At 44.7% G+C, this 23,586-nt stretch overlaps 1 protein-coding gene across 1 annotated transcript; it reads left to right on the top strand.

Moving 5' to 3' along the window:
• The first annotated feature begins 21,112 nt into the window (after positions 1 to 21,112).
• foxb2 (forkhead box B2) lies at positions 21,113 to 21,988 on the top strand. Its single transcript, XM_020926960.2, has one exon. The coding sequence runs from the start codon at positions 21,113 to 21,115 to the stop codon at positions 21,986 to 21,988; it is 876 nt and encodes a 291-aa protein (XP_020782619.1).
• Positions 21,989 to 23,586: the final 1,598 nt, after the last annotated feature.

The raw sequence follows: 23,586 nt of genomic DNA, 5'->3' as shown, positions 1-23,586 counted from the left end.
TCGGGTACCTGCAGGTACAGGAAAATATTTGCTGAAATGGGCAGGTTTTAACATTCTGGAATTTTACAGGCGGGTCAGGACTAAATCGGGACTTAAACCAGGACTACACCAGGATTAATCTTGGTTTTAAGAGAGAGAGAGAACCCCGAGCTCGTGGAGCAGAGTGTCTGCAAAGCGCGATCGGGCGACGGCTGCACTGACCTTTGTGCCTTTTGCCTCCGGACCTGTCCTGACAGTGAGTCCTGGTTCAGTTCTGATTTAGTCCTGGAATTAGCCCTGGGTTAGTCCTGGGTTAGTCCTGGGCTAGTCCTGGGTTAGTCCTGGTTTAGTTCTGGTTCAGTCCTGGGTTAGTCTTGAGTTAGTCCTGGGTTAGTCCTGGGTTAGTCCAGGTTCAGTCCTGGTTCAGTCCTGGTTCAGTTCTGGTTCAGTCCTGGTTCAGTCCTGGTTCAGTCCTGGTTCAGTTCTGGTTCGGTCCTGGAATCAGTCCTGGTTTAGTCCTGGTTCAGTCCTGTTTTAGTCCTGGTTCAGTCCTGGTTTAGTCCTGGTTCAGTCCTGGTTTAGTCCTGGTTCAGTCCTGGTTTAGTCCAGGTTCAGTCCTGGTTTAGTCCTGGTTCAGTTCTGGTTGGGTCCTGGAATCAGTCCTGTTTTAGTCCTGGTTCAGTCCTGGTTTAGTCCTGGTTTAGTCCTGGTTCAGTCCAGGTTCAGTCCTGGATTAGTCCTGTTTTAGTCCTGGTTCAGTCCTGGTTTAGTCCTGGTTCAGTCCTGGTTTAGTCCAGGTTCAGTCCTGGTTTAGTCCTGGTTCAGTTCTGGTTGGGTCCTGGAATCAGTCCTGTTTTAGTCCTGGTTCAGTCCTGGTTTAGTCCTGGTTTAGTCCTGGTTCAGTCCAGGTTCAGTCCTGGTTTAGTCCTGGTTCAGTTCTGGTTGGGTCCTGGAATCAGTCCTGTTTTAGTCCTGGTTCAGTCCTGGTTTAGTCCTGGTTCAGTCCAGGTTCAGTCCTGGATTAGTCCTGGTTTAGTCCTGGTTTAGTCCTTTCAGTCCTGGTTCAGTCCAGGTTCAGTCCTCAGTCCTGGTTTCAGTCCTGGTTCAGTCCTGGTTCAGTCCTGAATTAGTCCTGGTTCAGTCCAGGTTCAGTCCTGGATTAGTCCTGAATTAGTCCTGGTTCAGTCCAGGTTCAGTCCTGGATTAGTCCTGGTTTAGTCCTGGTTTAGTCCTGGTTCAGTCCAGGTTCAGTCCTGGTTTAGTCCTGGTTTAGTCCTGGTTTAGTCCTGGTTCAGTCCTGGTTCAGTCCTGGTTCAGTCCTGGTTTAGTCCTGGTTTAGTCCTGGTTTAGTCCTGGTTCAGTCCAGGTTCAGTCCTGGTTTAGTCCTGGTTCAGTTCTGGTTGGGTCCTGGAATCAGTCCTGTTTTAGTCCTGGTTCAGTTCTGGTTCAGTCCTGGTTCAGTCCTGGTTCAGTCCGTGTCGTGTGTGGTGCAAAAATGCTGCATCTCACTCAACTGTCGCCTGTGAAGTTTTGTCAGTCGAGTTGCGTCTGTGAATTCGCGTTCGTACTGAAGAAAGTGAAACCGTTTAATTTAATTTCATGATTGTAATTCTTGACGTCGTGACTTTTCAGTTCGTGTTCTGATGGATGCTTCAGTTAGAATGTTTTTAATGTGTGTGTGGTTTATCACGGGTCCGGGCGATTGCATGTTTAATTTTGACATAATCACGGGTTAACGGGCGAGTGCGGTGCTGGACTGCGCGTGTGCGGGCGGGTGCAGGTCTCCAAAAACAGACTCGTGCAGGACTCTGATGTACTGTATGTAAACGCGTACGCCACGTGAGCAGATCTGACCAGAGTTTTGCGTCTTGGGCAGTGTAAACGGAAACTCTACGGCAGAGCGTATTCAACTTTTCCACTCTAGACGGTGTTTTCAGATTTTTGCGTTTTTAAAAACTGTGGTTTTGGGGGAAGTAACCTGAGAGCCTCTTCATAGCTCTCGGGTTACTTTGATTTTGAAACCTGAACAGGACTAAACCAGGACTGAACCAGGACTGAACCAGGACTAAAACAGGACTAAACCAGGACTGAACCCAGGACTGAACCAGGACTAAAACAGGACTAAACCAGGACTGAACCAAGACTAAACCAGGACTAAAACAGGACTAAACCAGGACTGAACCAGGACTAAAACAGGACTAAACCAGGACTGAACCAGGACTAAAACAGGACTAAACCAGGACTGAACTGAACCAGGACTAAACCAGGACTAAAACAGGACTAAACCAGGACTGAACCCAGGACTAAACCCGGACTAAACCAGGACTGAACCAGGACTGAACCAGGACTAAACCAGGACTAAACCAAGACTAAACCAGGACTAAAACAGAACTGAACCCAGGACTGAACCCAGGACTGAACCAAGACTAAACCAGGACTAAAACAGAACTGAACCCAGGACTAAACCAGGACTGACCCAGGACTGAACCAGGACTGAACCAGGACTAAACCAGGACTAAACCAAGACTAAACCAGGACTAAAACAGAACTGAACCCAGGACTGAACCAAGACTAAACCAGGACTAAAACAGAACTGAACCCAGGACTGAACCAGGACTAAACCAGGACTGAACCAGGACTAATCCAGGACTGAACCAGGACTAAAACAGGACTAAACCAGGAGTACTGAAAAAAAAAAAAAAAAAAAAAACGAACTATACACAGATTTGCACCCTCGATGAGCTTCATTTGACTGGAGCCTCTTCTTCGTAGCTCTCAGGTTACGTCGATTTTGTCAACAGTCCGCACGGCAGTAACGGGGCAGATAAATATACTCGTGTTTCTAAAGCTCACAAGTCCACATCACGAGAACACAAACACAATCACTTCAGTCCATTATGAAAGACAGCACACACACACACACAATACACACACACACACACAATAACACACACACACACACACACACACACACACTTACACACTGGGCCTATAGAACCATCCATCGCTCCAGACACCACTCTGATAATGAAACCTGCTCACTGTTAAAGTGTGTGGAGAAGATAGGGCCGCACACTCAGCACATCCCGGAGACGGAGGGCCAAACGAGGCTACACACACACACACACACACACACACACACACACACACACACACACACACACACACACACACAGAGAAAGAGCCAGGCCAATTACAGCTATGGAGCTTCTGGAGCAGAGCCACGGAGCGAGAGGATGGGACAGGAGACATCAAGAGAAGACTTTAGTTTTTACAGTTTTTGTCCTTTTTTTTTGCTGCGGTGATCTACGGCGGAACAATTTTGGAAAGCGCCGCCATAACGACATTTACAATTTACACTTTTAAAGGGGATGTATCACTGTTCTAATCTGTGTCATAATGTAGTTTCCTCTTCAAAAACAGACCTGGAGTTGTGTTTTTGTTTCATCCACACACTTTTAACACAAAAACCCTGCACATTTAGGCTGAGTTTTTCTTTCAAACGGAGAATGTCAACTCCACACACCTTCACTAGAATCATTTGGATTATTTCAGCCCAGGTAGTGTTTTTATGGAGTGAGAAAGCTTTCAGAAATATTCATGTGCATAGGATAGAAATTCTTAGCCTGATTCATCAGCCAGTTTCACTTCGTGGACCGTCTGACCTCACAGTGTTAGGATTCGTTCGCTCGACAGTAGGCGAGTTTTTTTATTTAACCAGTCGCTGCTATTTGGTCGTGACATATGTAATGCGCCGCTAACGGGACTAACTGGTATATGAAGCTTTTCCCAAATCCCGTAGGAAGAAGGACAGTAACGTCTTTCCCCTTGATAAATTTCACCAAACATTCTCTTTATTCTGGCTTTAAATCCTCGATCTCGGGAATCGTTGCCAAGGCTGAATATATGACTCTTCGTTGATTGGCTGGTGCCCGAACTCGCACTTTCGGAGTTTTTGTGAACCGTTTACTATATTCTGATTCCTGACCTAGTCGCTGGACAGAAATTAAATTGAGTGGAGGCACTAGGATTTTGTAGCCAGGCTGCTGCCACCTAGTGTCTCCACCTAATTTTATTTCTCTCCAGTGACTAGGTCAGGAATCGGAATGCACTAGACGGTTCACAAAAACCCCAGAAGTTGTAGACCACACACCGGCCAATCAACGAAAATTTGTGAAGCCATGACGTCAAACTCGTCGCAACTGTCTGGGTCCCTTTTGTGGAACAGCACAACAGTAAACAAAGCGTCGACATGGATGTAGACGAAGCCATTAGGGATGTAGCAATAATCGAAATCAAAGTTCTCACAATAATATTTTGGACTATCACAATATATCGAATTACAAGTCTCTTTGCTTAAATTAAGAGTTATGGTGCAACAACAGCTAAAAAAGAAAGAGAACTACATAGACCATGATCCTTTGCTCCATTTCAGTGCAGACTACAAGAAGAAATAACAGTTCTAAGCACTTTTAAGTCTTCGTTCTTTGGATTAAGTCTTGTTAAGGCTTTTTAAGAGGAAAAAGTAGCATATTATCCTTCACAAAATATCGCAATAAATATCGTACCCTGGGATGTGTATTGTGAAAATATCGTACAGAGAGATTTGGATATTGTTACATTACTAATCGTGAGACTCCCCAACATATGGTGAGCTTTAACATGATATCGCAATAAATATCGTATCGTGAGACTTGGATATCGTTACACCCCCTAGGAGACAGACATTCAGTGTTGTAAACGATTCCCGAGGATCAAGGATTTAAAGCCGGAACAAAGAGAATGTTCGGTGAATTTTATCAAGGGGAAAGATGTTATTGTCCTTCTTCCTACGGGATTTGGTGCATTGCATACGTCACGACCAAACAGCAGTGATTGGTTAAATAAAAAAAAATACCTGTCTACTGTTGAGCGAACAAATCCTAATGCTGCGAGGTCAGACGGTTTCTACGAAGTGAAACCGTTTAATGAATCTGGCTAAGAAATCTGTGCATATTTGTCTGTAGTTGAGCATAAAATAAATATCTGTAAACTCTTGAATGAGTCCGGTCGTACGTAAAAGAAGTTGCGTGTGTTTTATCCATCAGAATACGAACTGAAAATGTACGACATCGAGAATTACAATCAAGAAATGGAAAGTTACGATGACACTTTCTTCAGTACGAATTCACAGACGCAACTCGACTGTCAAAAATACAACAACATCACTTCACCGGCATATGGACTGAACAAGGATTGAACCAGAACCAAACCAGGTCTAAACCAAGACTAAACCAGGACTAAAACAGGACTGAACCAGGACTAAAACAGGACTGAACCAAGACTAAACCAGGTCTAAAACAGGAGTAAAACAGGACTAAACCAGGTCTAAACCAGGACTAAACCAGAACTAAACAAGGACTAAACTGGGACAGATCCTAGGACTGAACCAGAACTAAACCAGACTAAAACAGGAAAACCAGGACTAAAACAGGACTGAACCAGGACTAAACCAGGTCTAAAACTAAACAGGACTAAACCAGGACTGAACAGGACTAACCAGACTAAACGACTAAACTAAACCAGGACTGACAAACTAAACCAGGACCAGATCTAAAACAGACTAAACCAGGACTAAACAGGACTGAACAAGACTAAACCACTAAACAGGAGTAAAACAGGACTAAACCAGGTCTAAACCAGACTGAACCAGACTAGAACTAAACAAGGACTAAACTGGGACAATCCTAGGACTGAACCAGACTAAAACCAGACTAAAACAGGACTAAACAGGACTAAAACAGGACTGAACCAAGACTAAACCAGGTCTAAACAGGAGTAAAACAGGACTAAACCACTAAACCAGGACTGAACCAGACTAAACCAGAACTAAACAGGACTAAAGGACTAAACTAAAAGACCAGACTAAAACAGACTAAAAACTAAAACAGGACTAAACCAGGTCTAAACAGAGTAAAACAGGACTAAACCAGGACTAACAACTAAACAGGACTAAACTGGGACAGACAGAAACCAGACTAAACAGACTAACCAGACTAAACAGGACTAAACCAAGACTAAACAGGACTGAACCAAGACTAAACCAGGTCTAAAACAGGAGTAAAACAGGACTAAACCAGGTCTAAACCAGGACTGAACCAGGACTAAACCAGAACTAAACAAGGACTAAACTGGGACAGATCCTAGGACTGAACCAGAACTAAACCAGGACTAAACCAGATCTAAAACAGGACTAAACCAGGACTGAACCAGGACTGAACCAGGATTAAAACAGGACTAAACAAGGACAGATCGCAGGACTGAACCAGGACTGAACCAGGACTAAACCAGGTCTAAAACAAGACTAAATCAGGTCTAGTATCACTTTTCTGGTGGTGGATTGATGCCTGTAATGTCCCAGAGTATAGCATTAAGCATTAATAACACATGATTTCCCAAGGTGTTTTTTAGCAGCAGAAACATCTAACTGAGTAAAATCAAGCTAGATAAGTGTAATGCCACACTGTGGAACTTTCTAGGAACTTCCTTTACACACCAAATGTCCACAGAGAAGTGAATCCTGACTGAAAAAAGCTGTTTTCCGCGATCTGTTTCTGTGTCCGACGGCAGTGACCCGGACAGCAGGGGGCAGCGCTCGTCTCTGTTGACACGTGTCGGACTTTATCTGACGTCGCCATGACAACATCGACATTCAGCTCATCGCCATTTTTTTATTGTGGGGACTTTGTTTTTGCACAACTCTAGAGATGTAACGATACGATATTATCACGATACGCATCTCACGGTACGATATTTATTGCGATATTTTGGAGAGGCTGATGTAATTGTAGTTTTAGTGTGAATTATTTCCGTCATAATCCCAAGAATTCAAATAAAAACATATTTCTTCATGTCGTCTGCGCTGAAATGAATCATGGGAAATGTAGTTTCCAATGTTTGTACGCTGTTGCTACGATAAAACCAGGACTGAACCAGGACATAAACAGGACTGAACCAGGACTTAAACAGGACTGAACCAGGACTGAACCAGGACTAAAACGGGACTGAACCAGGACTGAACCAGGACTAAAACGGGACAGAACCAGGACTGAACCAGGACTTAAACAGGACTGAACCGGGACTGAACCAGGACTTAAACAGGACTGAACCAGGACTGAACCAGGACTAAAACGGGACTGAACCGGGACTGAACCAGGACTAAACCAGAACAAATCCTAGGACAGAACCAGGACTAAACCAGGACTAAACAAGGACTGAACCAGGACTAAACCAGGACTAAGTCAGGACTGAACCAGGACTAAAATGGGACAGAACCAGGACTAAACCAGGACTGAACCAGAACTGGACTAGGACTAAACCAGGACTGATCCTAGGACTGAACCAGGACTAAACCAGGACTGATCCTAGGACTGAACCAGCTCATGTTTTTAAGATATTTTACATTTAGAAAAGTTTTTTGGGGGATAATCTGTTTTAAAGTTATTGAGTCATTAATTAGCTCCAATATTATTCTTTACTGTTATTGTGACAGGCCAGAATCCCGACAGGTCCTCCTCAGAAACAGCAATGAAACAGTGTTTAGACAAGAGGCAGATCTCTGTCCTGGGCGATGTGAGTGAAGTGTCTTGCCTAAGGACACGACAACAACTTCCAGTAAAGTCACCGCTGTCTCACTCTGGCACGTGGTTTTCCCAGAGGTCCTCAGTCCAAGTACTAACCAGACCCAGAACAGACACTGAGGAGGTCTGTCCAAATACACAAACGAACCAATCACAGACAAGCACCTGTGAGTCTCAGCCAATCATCTCTGCTGACACTCAAATACACTCACGTCCCGCCCTGTTTCTCCTGTTTCTCCCACCGCAGCAGCAGAACCAACAGCCTCCTCAGCCTCTTCACCACAGCCTTCTCTCCCTTCATCACAACACTGACTCACAGACTCTCTCACCTCCATTCAGACACATAAACAGATAAACAGATAAATGTTGTATGTTCCGTGTTATCGTTGTCACTCTGAGGCCTGAATAAACCAAAATGATCCGTCTGTGTGAGCGCACGCGGCTGAGCCTGTGTAGTGCTGTGATCCTGAGCATTATGGAGCATTATGTCATCTCTGTTTGTGGATGGGCTCGGGCCTCAGAGTGTGTCGGGGTAAAAAGAGCCGGTGTAATATTTACATGGACCGTGCGCTGTATGCGGCGTGTTATTCAAATGAGCCGCACAGGTGTCTCTGAACACAAGAGCCACTGTTACTGTGGCTCTCACACACAGAGCCGTGGATAACATGCAAATGTGGCTCTGCGGCGCCTCAGACTCGCGGGGGCCGCCGGGAGCAGAACTTGTTGATGTCACGCCTCTCGTGTTCGTGACAGACGCTCGTGTAAACACGGCGGAGCAGACGGAGCGGCTCGGCCCGAGAGCCGCGCAGCCTGCGGGCTTTAGTCGATCTACAGGTGCTTTGGGGAACCGAGGACCGGAGGACCGAGCTGCGAGGCGTTTTCAGCGGCGGCGGCGGCGGCGGCCCGTGCCGATCACGTTTCATTCATACGAGCAAACGCCACTCACCGTGAGCCTGCTCTGGACGCTCCGTAGAAACGCTTCCATGTCGGCCTGCGTCGCTATGATGCTGTCGCAGTTCGCTCCATAGACAAGTTTGAGCCGCGTGCGCCGCCTGGAGCCGCGGGCGTGTGCGTGCGTGAGCGTGCGTCTCTCTCTCCTCGTGCCGCTGGTCCCCCGCTGCGCTCGGCTCACTGCAGCACTGCGAGAGGCTGTGAGTGCGGCTGCTCCCTCCTCTCTCCTCCTCCTCCTCCTCCTCTGCTCTCTGTTCTTCCCCCTCTCCTCCTCCTCCTCCTCCTCTTCCTCTTCCTCTCTCCCGCTGCTGGAGCTCCACGCGCGGCACGGACCCACAGCAGCGCGCGCGGTGGGTGGGTGTGGCGGGAAGAGCAGGACACGAGCGAGGCGCGCGCTCCCTGCGGTAAAGATCAGAGAGCCCCGCTCCCGCCACAGCCCTTCACTTCCTGCCCGCGGTCCAATCACAGCCCGACCCGCTCCCACTACTCCTCTTCCTCCGCCAATCAGCACACGCACGCGCAGCCTTTAATTAAGCACCACGGACAGCTCCTCGGACCCTCCGCACGAGGCCCCGGAGAGGCGCGCGGGGCCCGGATCAAGACTCAGAGCCCGGACTGAGCCGCAGGGTCCGGCCGCGGTTTAACTCGAGAAACACACTCAGAATGTGCTCACCTGACCAAGGAACTGAGTTTGTAAAAGAAGTGAAAAACGCACAGAGTCATGCACAGAGTTTGTTTAGGCGCGTGAACAGTGTGTGTGTGTGTGTGAGTGTGTGTGTGTGTGAGTGTGAGTGTGAGTGTGTGTCCATCCAAATCCCGCTAAACTTCCAGATCACAGAAGAACTGAGCAGCAGTGAAATCTCTGTATCTGTCTGAGTTTTTAATGGACTCATCAGCTCCAGGCCTGATAAGAAACATAGAACTCTAACTCTAACTCTAACTCTAACTCTTCCATAAGTCTTTATTCATCCCGTTGAACATGTTTATAATGTGTGGAGCAGATGGAGCTTTGAAAACCAGAGCAGTTAATCAGAGGCTGAACACAAAGAGTTAACAGCTCTTTATAACACGAGTGTGTGTTCATATTCAGACATGTTTACACAGACACAATGTTCTCTGTGGACATGTGCATTTGACCCGTTCCTTCAGTGTCTCTGGGTTAAACCTGCAGGAGCGGTGGTCTCAGATCTGGAGCTGGTCCTGGTCTGGTGGAGGATTTGATTTGTGCTGTATGTTTTGGGTGGATGGAGGAAACCAGAGTGCGCGGAGGAAACCCACTCAGACGCAGAGAGAACATGCAAACTCCACACAGAGAGGCCTGAGTGGGACCTTCCTGGTGTGAGGTGTGAGTGACGTGTGTGTGAGCAGAGACACACAGCTCCATGTTCACTCGTGCACTTGAGTCATTTTATTGTTGTATTGTTGTAACGACAGGCGTCTGCTGTGGAGCTTCTGTTTACTCTGTGTTTGCTGCAGAAGAGTCCGACTGGATCAGAGTTCACTTAAAGAGTTTATGTCAGAGCTAAAAATAAAAACAATCAGTGTCTTTTACTTGTTACTCATCCTGATGTATTGATGTGCACATTTATACACACATCTATATTATACATCTATATACTGTACATCTATATATAAATATATACACACTCTGTTTATGGAGCCTGTCTGCTCCAGTCTGACTCTGCACAAATAAAAACACTCTGAGACTGTTTGATACACACACACACACACACACACACTCACACACACACACACTAAAGCACGCACACACACCCACACACGCACAAAAACACATACACACACACACACACACACACACACACGCACACACACACACACACACACACAGACACACACACTCACACACACACACACACACACACACACACACACACACACACCACACACACACACACTTACGCACACACAGACACACACACTACAGCACGCACACACACACACACTCACACACACACTTACGCACACACACACACACACACACACACGCACACACACACACACTCACACACACTCCTGAGACACATTTAGACTCCAATAACAACAGAACATGATCCTTCGTGCACTTAAAGCAACATTGTGTAACTTTTTGGTGGCATTTCCTGCATGGCTCAGTGAAAATTCAAACCTTTCTTCAGTTTCCATAGAGATTTATGTAAAACAGTTTTCCCATGATGAGAAGAAGCCCTCCTGCAGGTGTGAGTCAGGTTTGTGGAGATGCAATCCCGCTCATTGTAATAATGCAAAATGTTTTTAGTGTAATACATCCAGAGATTTATCATACAAATATTTACTCTGTGAAGGTGTTATGTTGCGAAAATCTTTTTAGCCCAAATATTATGACAATAAAATCTTCAAGGCTCAAAGAGACATCTGCAAAAAAATGCACAGCACACTCAGATGGCAGATGTCCAAAAGTTTTTTTTTTTTTAAAAAAAGCCTTTGTCAGTACACACAGCACACGCAGCACACGGTATGTACTGTGTGTACTGTGTGGTATGTACTGTGTGTACTGTGTGTACACCGTATGTACTGTGTGTACTGTGTGTATGTACTGTGTGTACTGTGTGTACACCGTATGTACTGTGTGTACTGTGTGTACACCGTATGTACTGTGTGTACTGTGTGTACTGTGTGTACACCGTATGTACTGTGTGTACTGTGTGTACACCGTATGTACTGTGTGTACTGTGGTCCAAAGCAAGAAAAATATCTGACAAAGGCTTTTTTTGGCGAAACGTTATTTAAAAATAAAAAAGCTTTTGGACATCTGCCATCTGCGTGTGCTGTGCATTTTTTCACGTTTGTCTTGCTGCTCGTTGCATTGGCACCTCTACAAGAATTTTGTTGTGCGTGTTCTGTTTCTTTTAATTCAAAGAGACGTCTGACCACACTTCTGTTGAGATTAATAACCTTTATACTTTGTCCCCACGGGGAAATGTGTCTGCATTTGACCCGTCCTACACAGTCTCCAGGTTAAACCTGGGCAGAACTCCCTGATCTGTATGTTCTGGCTGTCTGAAGCCTTCTCCTGTCCAGTGGCAGAGTGGTTAAGACCCTCACCTCACAGCAAGAAGGTTCCTGGTTTGGTTCTTCTAGAATGTGCTTTATAACAAATGACATTGTTTATTTTTCTGTTATTTTGACAGAAGTACAGAAGGTTCATCCTCCAGTTCCAGACTTGCTCTGCTCCTCACAGGTTTCTCATGAAGCACTGAAACATGGATCTTTGAAAACTACAATTACAACATTTACTGAGTTTGAGTTTTGGAGGAATTGTACAAATTATTCTGAAAACATGTTTTACTTATTCTCCTGTACAGGTCTATTATTTATTTCTGAGAGTTTCACACTGCTGCCAGAAAGATGACGGATTTCCATGGTAATGACCATTTTTTGACTCTCTTAACAAACTCTATTGATATTTTGCATTGTTGTCATGCTGGGGGTGCTTTGCATGTATGTGTACGGTGGAATGTTCAGCAGTTACCATGGTGACACAATGCACGTATTCATTAATACAGCCAAAAATTCATCCATCCATCCATCCATTTTCTTCTGCTTATCCGGGGCCGGGTTGTGGGGGCAGCAGTCTGAGCAGGGACTCCCAGACTTCCCTCACCCCAGACACTTCCTCCAGCTCCTCCAGGGGAACCCCGAGGTGTTCCCAGGCCAGCCCAGAGACATAGTCCCTCCAGCGTGTCCTGGATCTTCCCCGGGGCCTCCTCCTCGTGGAGCGTGCCCGGAACACCTCCCCAGGGAGACGCCCAGGAGGCATTCGCAACAGATGCCTGAGCCTCAGCTGCTCCTCTCGACGTGGAGGAGCAGCGTCTCTACTCTGAGCTCCTCCATTGTGACTGAGCTCCTCACCCTGTCTCTAATGGAGTGAACAGACACCCTGCGGAGGAAACTCATTTCAGCCACTTGTGTCAGCGTATCCAGAAAATTATTTTATTTGTTCAAATATTTAGATGTGTCAGAACACCACTGTTATTCATTTTCTATATATTTTATCTGTAAAAATATTTAGTCATGTGGCCTTTTACTTTGCCCCAGAAGTAAACAGAGAGTGAGAAAAAGAGAGAAAAAGACAACAGAGAGAAACACAAAAAAGTGTAAAAAAAAAAAAAAAAAAAGACGTCAAACTTAAAGATGTGCTCTGTATTGCTGATGTACAGGCGAACACTGTAAATATATTGTTTTGTATTCTGTATGTTATTCTGTCTTTACCCTGGGCCGTGTCTCAGGGGCAGCAGTTTAACCAGGGAGGTTCAGACTTTCTTCTCCACACACACGTCCTCCAGCTCCTCCGGGGGGATCCTGAGGTGTTCCCAGGTCAGCCCAGAGACACAGTCCCTTCAGTGTGTCCTGGGTCTTCCCGGGGCCTCCTCCTCCTGGTGGCACATGCCTGGAACACCTCCGACCCTCCGCTGCTCCTCTCGACATGGAGGAGGAGCGGCTCTACTCCGTGCTCCTCCCGTGCGACTGAGCTCCTCACCCTGTGTCTAAGGGAGCGCGCAGACACCCTTGATCGTCCGAAATGAGAGGAAACTCATTTTGGATGATCTTGTCCTTTTGGTTATTACCCAAAAATTCAGTCTGAAAACTAAATACAAAATACAAAATTGATTTAAACAACCTGTGATCAATACAAGTGTTCGTGGTCCTGTTTAAGAGTTTAATTTTCAGCAAAAAAAACAAGAGTGACTAACTGAGCTGTTTGGACTGTAAAATTATTTGAGAGGAACTTGTTTAACAGCAAAAATCATTTCAGCTCTAAGTCCTTTTTGGTCAGATTATGTGAAAACAAAACTCAGATTAAACTCTAGCAAAGCCTCAGACAGAGCAGAGCCTCTAGTTAACATCACACCTCCAGGGAATTTTGTTAGTTTACTTTTGCTGCAAAGTATCAACACATAAGTTCAGAATCGCACTGCGGAATATTTCAAGGAAATCAAGATTTTTTTTAAGGGAAGAGAAATACAGTGACAGTCCTTTTTCAAATGTTGTGCACGTGTGACACCACCTTCCTCCTCCACAGCCTCAGTAGAAACATCTCCTCCCGCCTCTTTACTCTAGAAATCACGTTTGTTCAGAATTAGTGTTGAAGTGACCGGTCTAGAAATAATTTAGTGACCGACACGTCAGTTTTTAGACCCTTCGACTGCTTCATTCGCGCAATCGCTGCAAGAGATCTCCAACAATCACCTCAGTTTGTCTTCGCTCCTTTTCCCCTTCTCTCTTCTTCTTTCCTCAAAAACAGTTTCTTTCTTCGAACTGGTCGTGGATTCTCGTCCGCCGTCGCGACAAACTTTGTGCAAACAGCGAGGAAGCTACAGTTTAAAAAAGCCTCTAAGAACCGTTGCGTAGACCAACTAATCCCCGCGCGTTGGCGAGTCAGTTACACTAGAAACGTAGGGAGTTTGATTGACAACCTAACAGCCAATAGAAAACGAGGTAGCCTTGTTTTCTATTGGCTGATGTTTATCTGGCCTCACTACTTCCACAGTTGATGGATTTTCATTCTTTTTTTTTTTTTGGTCATCATCAATTATAAGGCTGCTGCGACTCTGTAAAGGTATTTTAAACTTTCACTGACAATTTGAACCTATAAAAAAAATCCTCCATGCCACCTTTAAATGATTAATTGGGAGACTTCCTTGGATAATACCTGGAGTAAGTTTGAGTCCACGTGCGTCCTGTGTCAAGTGTCTTGTTTCTGAGCTGCATCATGACATAAACACATGAACACGTAATAAAACACGTATTATTGCACCGCCACACACGTCGCTCCATCCCATAATACTCCTCCTTAAAACAAAGCGCCGCTAATTGATTTGAATGTGCTCCTCCGCCATGCTCCGCGCGCCCCTTATGAGCTGAGAGCCTCTTTAAGACTATTATTATTAGTGTAATTGCCATTAGCCCCGCACTTTGAGAGACGGAGGAAGACGCGTGCCCTTAAGCTCAGCAAATAATTATTCGAGACAGGAGCAAACAGACGACAGCGAGCGCACACACACGCACACACACACACGCACACACGCGAGCGCACACACGAGCACCTTGGAGCATCAGACCCACCGAGGTACTCCGAGCGCTAGAGAGATCGTCGCCATGGCAACCGACAACCAACCCACATCCTGCTCCGTCGGCCATGTTGCGAGGGTAAAATTTTGGACTTGGAAAATGAATATAAAATGGAGCTGGACTTACTCATGGCGATTGTTAATACTGAAAAATTATACTTTTTTATATTTGTACGTTAACGGATGTTCTACTACACCTTGAAAGTCCAAAAAAATATTTAAAATAAATTAAAAATGTGTGAAGTTTGTGGAATTATTGAAAATTGTGTTGTGGACTGACAATAGCCTGATTTCACTTCGTAAAAACCGTCTGACCTCGCAGCGTTAGAATTCGTAGATGGGTACTTTTTTTTTTTATTTAACCAATCGCTGCTATTTGGTCGTGACGTACGTAATGCTCCGCCAACGAGGAAGGACAATAACGTCTTTCCCCTTTAATAAATTCACCAATCATTCTCTTTGTTCCGACTTTAAATCCTCGATCTTGGGAATCGTTGATAACACAGAATATTTGACTCTTTGCTAGTGCCCGAACTCGCACTTCAAGGGGTTTTGTGAACCGTCTAATACAGACATGTCAAATTCAGACCCGATCATATCAAACATGTATTAGAGCTCCAGATAGGCTGTAGAGGCATTATTATTATAGACATTATTTATTTAAAATTTAGTTTATTAATTATAATTATTTTATATGATGCTTGTTCTGGATTCAATGTTTAAGCCAAATTATTATTAAACATTTATTTTAATAAGAAAAGGTTTAACATTACATATCTCAAAAGAAGAGGAAATATGCAGATGTTGCTGAAAATGTTCAATAAATATTTAGTTTGGCCCATGACTTAGTCCCAGATTTTACACAGGGTCCCCTCTGTGAATCTGATCTTGAATTTGGGTGCTGGTCTAGTGTATTTTGATTTCTGACCTAGTCTCTGGAGAGAAATGAAATTGAGCAGAGGCACTAGGTGACGTCAGACTGACTAGACTGACACACAAACATGGTTTAATTCTGCGTAAAATCCAGACCAGTGCAGGGTTTTTCCATACACTTTGACAAAACTTTACAAAGACGAGTGGGTCTGGAGCTGTATCCTTTCTCCCTGATTTTAGCGGGACCATGATTGACAGGTGGATTAACCAATCAGAGAGACGCACGCTCTGTTTGGGTCAAAACAAACACGGCTGCTTACGGATAAAAAGGTAAAGAAAACAACATAAACTCTGAGAAACAACAGATTTCTGAAAAATCAACAATCGAATCACCAAACTCTTATGTATCTCAGGTAAAAGAAGTTTTAGATTTAGTTCTGACTGATACAAGAATTTTAGAGAGGACATGTCTTCCACAATTGAGAAATCCATGATACTGAAATATTGTTTGAGCATTTGATATGAAATAAAATCATAGCAGAGTATATTGGAGTGAGTCAGATCTCCTTTTTTCATCCAGTAAGTCATTTTCCCACTTGGGATCTCCAAAGAGCACCTCATTATTATTATATTATTATTTCATTGCGGCGGTGATCCAGCGAGCGCTCTAACTAACATCTACTTCTAAAATATTGCAATATTCTGGTTTGGAGGGAGATTTGTCCCGCTATGATCCGATTCCAAACCAGGGTAGTTGCAGGGTCTTAAAAGTCTTAAAAAGGTCTTAAATTTCATGTTCCTAAATTAAGGCCTTAAAAAGTCTTAAAGTATGTTAACCAAGTCTTATTTTTTTCACAAAGGTCTTAAATTTCATTAGTCTCTTTTGGGGTTTTTTGGACATTCAATCAGGCAGCAGATGTTAAAAGGAGGGAGGAAAACAACAACGTGAAAACATGTAACGTGAATGGACGTCTAATTTGGAGTATGACATTCATTCCAGTCTCTTACAATCACAAGATGGCCGCTCTAATTGTTCATTCTGAGCGCACTCGCTGCGTGTGTGTGTGACGTCGTCGTGTTTAAAGTTCACACTGAGATCACACACAAGTCACATTTAACTGGAAACGTGAACGACCTCGCAAACAAAATCCCATTTCACTAAAAAGTCCGAATTGAGCTTTAATCCCTGCAGTCTGAACGGAGCCTCTGGAACCACAAAAGACGGATTGGATGGATCATGAGGAAGTGTAAATTTAATCCACAGTGGTTCTAGAAATAATAATTGTTTGGTCATTATTAGAGTTGGATCTGGTGTTTTTCGCCTGCATAATGGGTGCGATGTTGGTCTTAATTTTCACTTAAGTGGTTTTAAAAGGGTCTTTAAAAACGTCTTAAATTTGGGGTAGTCAAACCTGGGGATATTCTGCAGAAGCTCCTGGACTCTAACAGAATGTAGAAGGAACTGGCTTTCAGGTAACTGCTTTAAAAGTAAATATAAATTTTCATAATTCTGATAAAAATGTCCTAACAGAGACAGGTACAGGTAACGTCCCGTGCATTAATTAAGTCCACAAATACACCGTTATTATCTATTGTCAGTTTAAACACTTCATCAGTTAATACCAAAGCCTTGTGCACGATTTGTTCTATAATTTCAGTCTCTTACAATCAGTGTTGGGGAGTAACAGATTACATGTACCAGCGTTAAGTAATCAGAGTACAAATTATGAGTAACTGTATTCAGTTACAGTTACTGTTTCAATGAGTGGTAATTACAGTTACTTTGTTGAAATAAATTGATTACACGACTGGATTTTCCTGTTTTCACATTTTGGGCTAAACCAGGACTAAACCAGGACTAAACAGGACTAAAACCAGGACTAAACCAGGTCTAAACCAGGTCTAAAAGCAGGACTAAACAGGACTAAAACAGGACTAAACGAGGTCTAAAAACAGGACTAAAGCAAGACTAAAACAGGTCTAGAAACAGGACTAAAACAAAACTAAACCAGGTCTAAAAGCAGGACTAAACAGGACTAAACTAGGAGTAAAACCAGGTCTAAACAATATGAGACTTAACATTAGTGTGGACATAATTTAAAGCAGCAGTGATCTCATATAAAAACTATTTCTCTATCAATAATATTTTTAATCTGGTTAAGGAAAGACTGGACTTTTTATTTTCTTTTAGCAGATAAAACATCTCATGTTAAGATTTCCTCGTCTTAAATCTCTTCATGGAGACTTGGGCTCAACAGACAATTTGAAGAGAACAAACATGAATTTTCAGGATGTGGTTTTTACATTCATGTCTTTTTAAAAAGCATAACAATATCAAGTAATCCAAAGTATTCAGATTACGTTACTCACTTTAAGTAATTTAATGGATTACGTTGCAAACTACATTTTGGTGTATGTAATCTGTAATCTGTAGGGGAATACATTTTAAAAGTCACCTTCCCAACACTTCTTACAATCACAAGATGGCCGCTGTAATTGCCACGGTAACGGGATGATGATCTCTCTAGTCTTTATTGTACCTCAGCTCCCCTCGCCCCCCTCCCCTCGCCCCCCGGCCCCGCAGTCCCCCCGCTGCCCCGCTCCTGCGCACTCCCGCCTGTAATTTATGCAAAATTAATTGATACATCTCTTATAATTGATGTGCTGTAAACTTAATGAGTAATTTATGTAATTAGTCAATTAAGGCTAATTCCAGCATATGTTCCGTATGCCCAGAAGGTGCGCTTTACAACTAGTTATTTGTCCAGGAGTTGTGCACAGGCACGAGCCGCAGCCTAATTAATTTTGTTATGCAGATGAGCGCGCGCGGTGTCTGTTTAACGGCCCCCTTTGCGAAAACAGATTTAATATTGATCTTTCCCGGGCGTTTACGCACGAGCCTTCATCCAAACGGCCTCGGAGGGCACGCGCTGCAGCCCGCTCGTTTTTCACGCGCCAGAAAAACACTTCACCAAAACAAGTTTAGAGGGCTGCCGCGGGCGCAGAGCCGGGGGAGCGCAGGTCAGACACACAAATATTACAAAAGATCCGCTCCGAGTAAACAGCGAGAGGGAAACGCGATGTCAAGTGTGTGTGTCTGTGTCTGTGTGTGTGTCTGCGTCTGCTATATTTAACTTGGCTGATGGACACGTCTCATGAAGTGATTTCAGTGATTTAAAAGTGTATGCACCAACAGAATCAAAAGCACCATGTGTTGGACGTGTTTTTGGAGAGTGGGAATGACTTCCACCGAGAAAAACGATCTTGTTTTGAATTTTGGTAAATGTTTAAATTTAGATTATTTGGCTTCACATAATTACATCGTTTCATTACAGCCAATTTATTATTCTTATTTTGAAGCTATTTTTAGAGAACTGAAAAACGCTCCGCACGTAAATGTATAAATTATTAGTCTAATATCATCATCATTTTTATTCCAGACTTTAAAACAGACAAGGACAGTGACAAAACAAAACAACAACATTTATGTTTTCAAAAGACAAACACCAGTGTCTCCACATGTTGGACTGATCTTATTGCTCTGAATCTCAAATTTGTGAGTGACATTATTATTATTTCATTGTCTGATTTGTTCAGTCTGCAAATAAAACTGTACATTAAAATTTTGATTGCAGCTTCCAAAGTGTTCACTCGTACCTTAATAATTCCATTAATTTGATTGATTTGAGAACATCCCGATGTTTTTTTATTAATATAGAAAAACAAATATCTGCTCCATTAAAGTCAAAATTGTTGTTTCATGTAATTTCTCACATTTTTAAACAACACTACATATTTGATAAACTGTGGAACATTCTCAATAATTAATAAAAAACGATTTGATGCGCGTAATAAGCGTGCGTAAACCGTGCGTAAAACTAAAGCCCAACCGCCCCCGAGCGCTGCTTTACCAGAACACTTTCTCCATCAAATCTTTTCCTCCTTAATTCCTCCAAAGCGCTCTCCGCTGACAGTTGACCTTTGAGGGGGCTGAAGGACTGAGTGTAACGCCAGACACGCGGCGCCCTAATGAATTGACACAGTTTTGAATATTCATCGCTTAATATCGCTTCGTCCTTAATTACAATGTTGGACTTCTCTCGGAGGAGCCTAAATCACGGAAGGCTTAATTATTGTAATGTATTCGCGCGATCCGAAGGGGCACGAGGGCTCGGGAGGGGGGCCGCCATGACACCTGTCCGGAGATAAACGAGACGGCACCGCGCGCTTTTGTTGTGCGTCGTGCGTAAGAGTTTGTTTACCACCTCCTCGCGCTCGCAGCCGCGCACCTGACGCACCTGAGAGCCTCTGGAGCAGACACGAGACGGACTCCCCTCTCTGCAATTAATCAACATCGCGCACACGCTCGCGCACGCAGGCTCGCGCGCGCTCGCACACACAGGCCGGATGCGCGCTCGTGCGTAATGAAGCCGGTGAAGGCAGAAGAGGAGCGCGCAAAGGAACACATGATTTATTGTTGGCAAAGTCTGAAAGTGCAGTCGAGCACATTTCATAAAGAACTCGTTTGTTTTGGGCTTTTCTTGTTGTTTCAAGTAAATAAGCAACTTGTTCCAACACGGTCTCACGTGACAGACGCAAACAAGACGTGCATCTCCGCGGAACACGAGCAACCAGAGCGAGGATATGAATATGAATGAGACCAAATGGAGTTAGAAAATACAGTACTTAATTTAATAACAATAGAACTGGATTCAGATTTCAAGTGCGCGGTGTCCATTAAGAAGAGGAGAAGAAGAAGAGTATTTTTGTATCAATTACGCACACTTTGAGTTAAGAAATATTTTTGTACTTATGTTTTCATAGTGTAAATATTATAAGTAAGTTTAAATCAGTTCTAGGCCCAGCTGGTAGTTTATTCAAAACGTCACTAACTCCGTAATAAAATATCTCATCATCTCTTTTAAACGTGAATGTTGAATTTGTGCGTCAGAGCTGTTTGACTCGAGCTCGTGTCTCTCTAAACACGCTCTAATATAACTGTCTCCGCTTCTGTGTAGACCAAGAGGTCAAAGGTCACGGTGCACTACAGTGCCAGGCTGAGTGAGACCGGCGCGCGCTCAGTTCGGTCCTGAGCCGCTCCTCTGGACTTGGATTGGCACGCGCTCAATTAGAGTCGTCAGACGTCAGTGAAACACGCGCCTCCCTCTCTGTATTCACCGCTCATGTCTCCCTCTCTTTCTCTATCTCTCTCCCTCGAGCCCCTCACGTCTGGATCACGCATAATAGAGGCTGCGACCTGCGGGGGTCTCAAAAACAGCGCTCTGACACTGAGCGCGTCAGACCCGCATTACACGGAGCAGAGGAGCGTTTCAGCGGAGACAAACTCAGTCAAAGCTCAAAGCAAAGAGACACGTCAGCCAACACCAACCCCGCTCCTCCAGAGTCTGCAGAGCCGCTCCAAGAGGTCAGACTTTACGCACGGACTTTTACGCACGGACAAACCCTCTGGGGACGGTGCTTACTGAGGACGTGTGGAGAGACTCCAGCGGACCGCCGTGCGCTCCGGTGATGGCCTAAACCTCCGGGACAGTTTGACACAGACAGAGCCGAAGAGGAGCAGCCATGCCGCGGCCCGGGAAGAGCTCCTACAGCGACCAGAAGCCGCCATACTCCTACATCTCCCTCACGGCCATGGCCATCCAGAACTCCTCCGAGAAGATGCTTCCGCTCAGCGACATCTACAAGTTCATCATGGAGCGCTTCCCCTACTATCGCGAGAACACGCAGCGCTGGCAGAACTCCCTGCGCCACAACCTGTCCTTTAACGACTGTTTCATCAAGATCCCGCGGAGGCCGGACCAGCCCGGGAAGGGCAGCTTCTGGGCGCTGCATCCAGACTGTGGAGACATGTTTGAAAACGGAAGCTTTCTGCGCAGACGCAAGCGTTTCAAAGTCCTCCGCGCGGAGCACGTGTCCTGTAAGAGCGCGCCGATGATGCATTACTTTCACCAGCACCACGCGGGCACCAAACCTCCGGGTCACCACGAGCACGCGGCGGGCGCCGTGGGCTCGCGCCTGCCGCACTTCCAGAGCTACACGCAGCCCGCGGCCTTCAGACACCCGTTTGCCATCGAGAACCTGATCGGGCGAGAGTACAAGGGCGCGCTCCCGCTCAGCGTCATGCACCATCTGGGTTACCCCGTGCCCGCGCAGCTCAGCAGCATGGTCAACTCCATGTGGCCGCACGTGCTGTCGGAGCCCGTGCCCGCCGCCACAGACTATGGGCCTTTCAGTGTCTCCAAAAGTCTGTACCACAACCCGGGCGCGCCCCCGCTGCCCGCTGTGCCCGTGCCCATCAAAGCCACGCCAGGACTTGGGCCCGTCCCCGGCCTCAGCGCGCTCCCGCCTGGAGCTCAGCTGTGCGCGCCCCCGGGGGGTCTGGACAAGTCTGACCTGCTGGAGTCCAAAACCACAGCCCTGCACCCGCTTCTGCTGTAGAGCCGAACCAGGACGGGTCCAGCCGGGCCAGAGCGGGACCGCAGTGTCCCGGGAGCACACGGACAGTCCCGCTCCCGGCGCTCCGGCCCCGGACACGCGGACACAGACTAAAATGAGCGGGAGTGTGTTCACAGACACTGCGCTCCAGAGTCACCCCCAGGTCCCGCTCAACCCGAGACTGATCCCTGAAGATCCGTGAAGATCCGTGAAGATCCGTGAACCGTTTGCACTTTGTCCCGCAGCCTCTCCGCGCGCGAGCCCCAATCACAGCCGCGCTCCAAAGACCGAGGCCTGCTGCACTTTGTCTCATGTGCGCGCGCTCAGCCTGTACTATTCTGTGTAGTTAAGATTATTATTATTAAACATTTATCTCCTCTTTCTGCCACGCTTTATTTCACTCTTTATTTATCCCACACTAAAAACTCTCCGGAGGCGCGTTACATTTATTCTGACGCGTTTCTTAAATGTTTCTGGAGAGTGTGTTCTGATGCTGCGCGTAATGACGCGCTCAAATATGTTTCTCTTTTTTACAAAGAAGCATCCAGAAAAACGGCCGAGCCTGTCCGAGTTTAAAGATTAAATGATCATTTTGCAAAGACGAATCACGACGCGCGTGAAATGTGTGAGGCTCAGAAGAACCGAGCGGACCTGGTTTATTTTAAATTAAAGTCTATTTAAAAGGACAGAAGAGCCAAGAGTGAAAATATTTTACATCCTCTGCATCACGCGCACTCACACACGCGCGCGCTCCTAATGCCAAATGTTTTATCCAAATGTTTCTTTTTTTTTTCTTTCCGCGTCGGTGAGTCTGATGTCTCTTTTCTAAAAGGAAGGATTTTGGATTTTGCATTTTGGGTCAAATATTCTCCGATCTAAAATTGTAAAATGTAAAAGACATTTGAGAGTTTATTTGTCTGCGCATGAGCCGATACATGAAATCACATTTATGTGTGTTTCCCCTCAGTCTTCAGGTGCAGGTTATTTTATAAGAATAAAAATAATTCTAAAATAGTAAATATCTGATTTGATTTGACACACTGGAGCTGGTGTCTGTTTAAAAACGCGACTCTGCGGCACGAGACTCTTTAACATGTTTAATTTTCTAGTTTTTTCATTTCGTGATGAAAATCACAAATCCACAATTTGGGCCTTTTCTCTTTTTCTTCTTTTTATTTTTGGAGGAGGAACCTATAATAATTACTAAACCACTGTCTGAGTGTTCTCTGCTTTATTATGACTTCAGTCATATTTAAAAAATAAATACATTTTGTAAGTGTTAAAATGAGTCATTGTTTAATAATGTAACAAGCAAATGAAAAAAGAACTTTCATGAAATAAAAGATCTCAAATATATTTATTCACTCTGTGCGTCCTCCTCAAATGTTAAGAGTAATTTATTCTTCCTTTTAAGCTGTTTATCATCTGCCCATATTATTATTATTATTATTATTATTATTATTATTATTATTATTATTATTATTATTATTATTATTATGTTGAGTGTGAGTGAAATTGTAGCTGAAAAATTTCACATTTATATCACTTTTTAAATTGGTTGCTATTAAATCTTACTTTCAGTATGTTCTCTTTTTTTGGCG

The sequence above is a fragment of the Boleophthalmus pectinirostris genome, unplaced genomic scaffold (genome assembly GCF_026225935.1).
Source record: "Boleophthalmus pectinirostris isolate CB_2022bp ecotype Guang Dong unplaced genomic scaffold, ASM2622593v1 HiC_scaffold_4, whole genome shotgun sequence".
Lineage (NCBI taxonomy): Eukaryota > Metazoa > Chordata > Actinopteri > Gobiiformes > Gobiidae > Boleophthalmus > Boleophthalmus pectinirostris.
Note: the sequence above shows the minus strand (reverse complement) of the source record. Positions and strands in the feature narration are given on the sequence as shown.

Excerpts from the sequence above, each read along its gene's own strand:
- foxb2 (XM_020926960.2), top strand. The coding sequence starts at position 21,113 with ATGCCGCGGCCCGGGAAGAGCTCCTACAGCGACCAGAAGCCGCCATAC.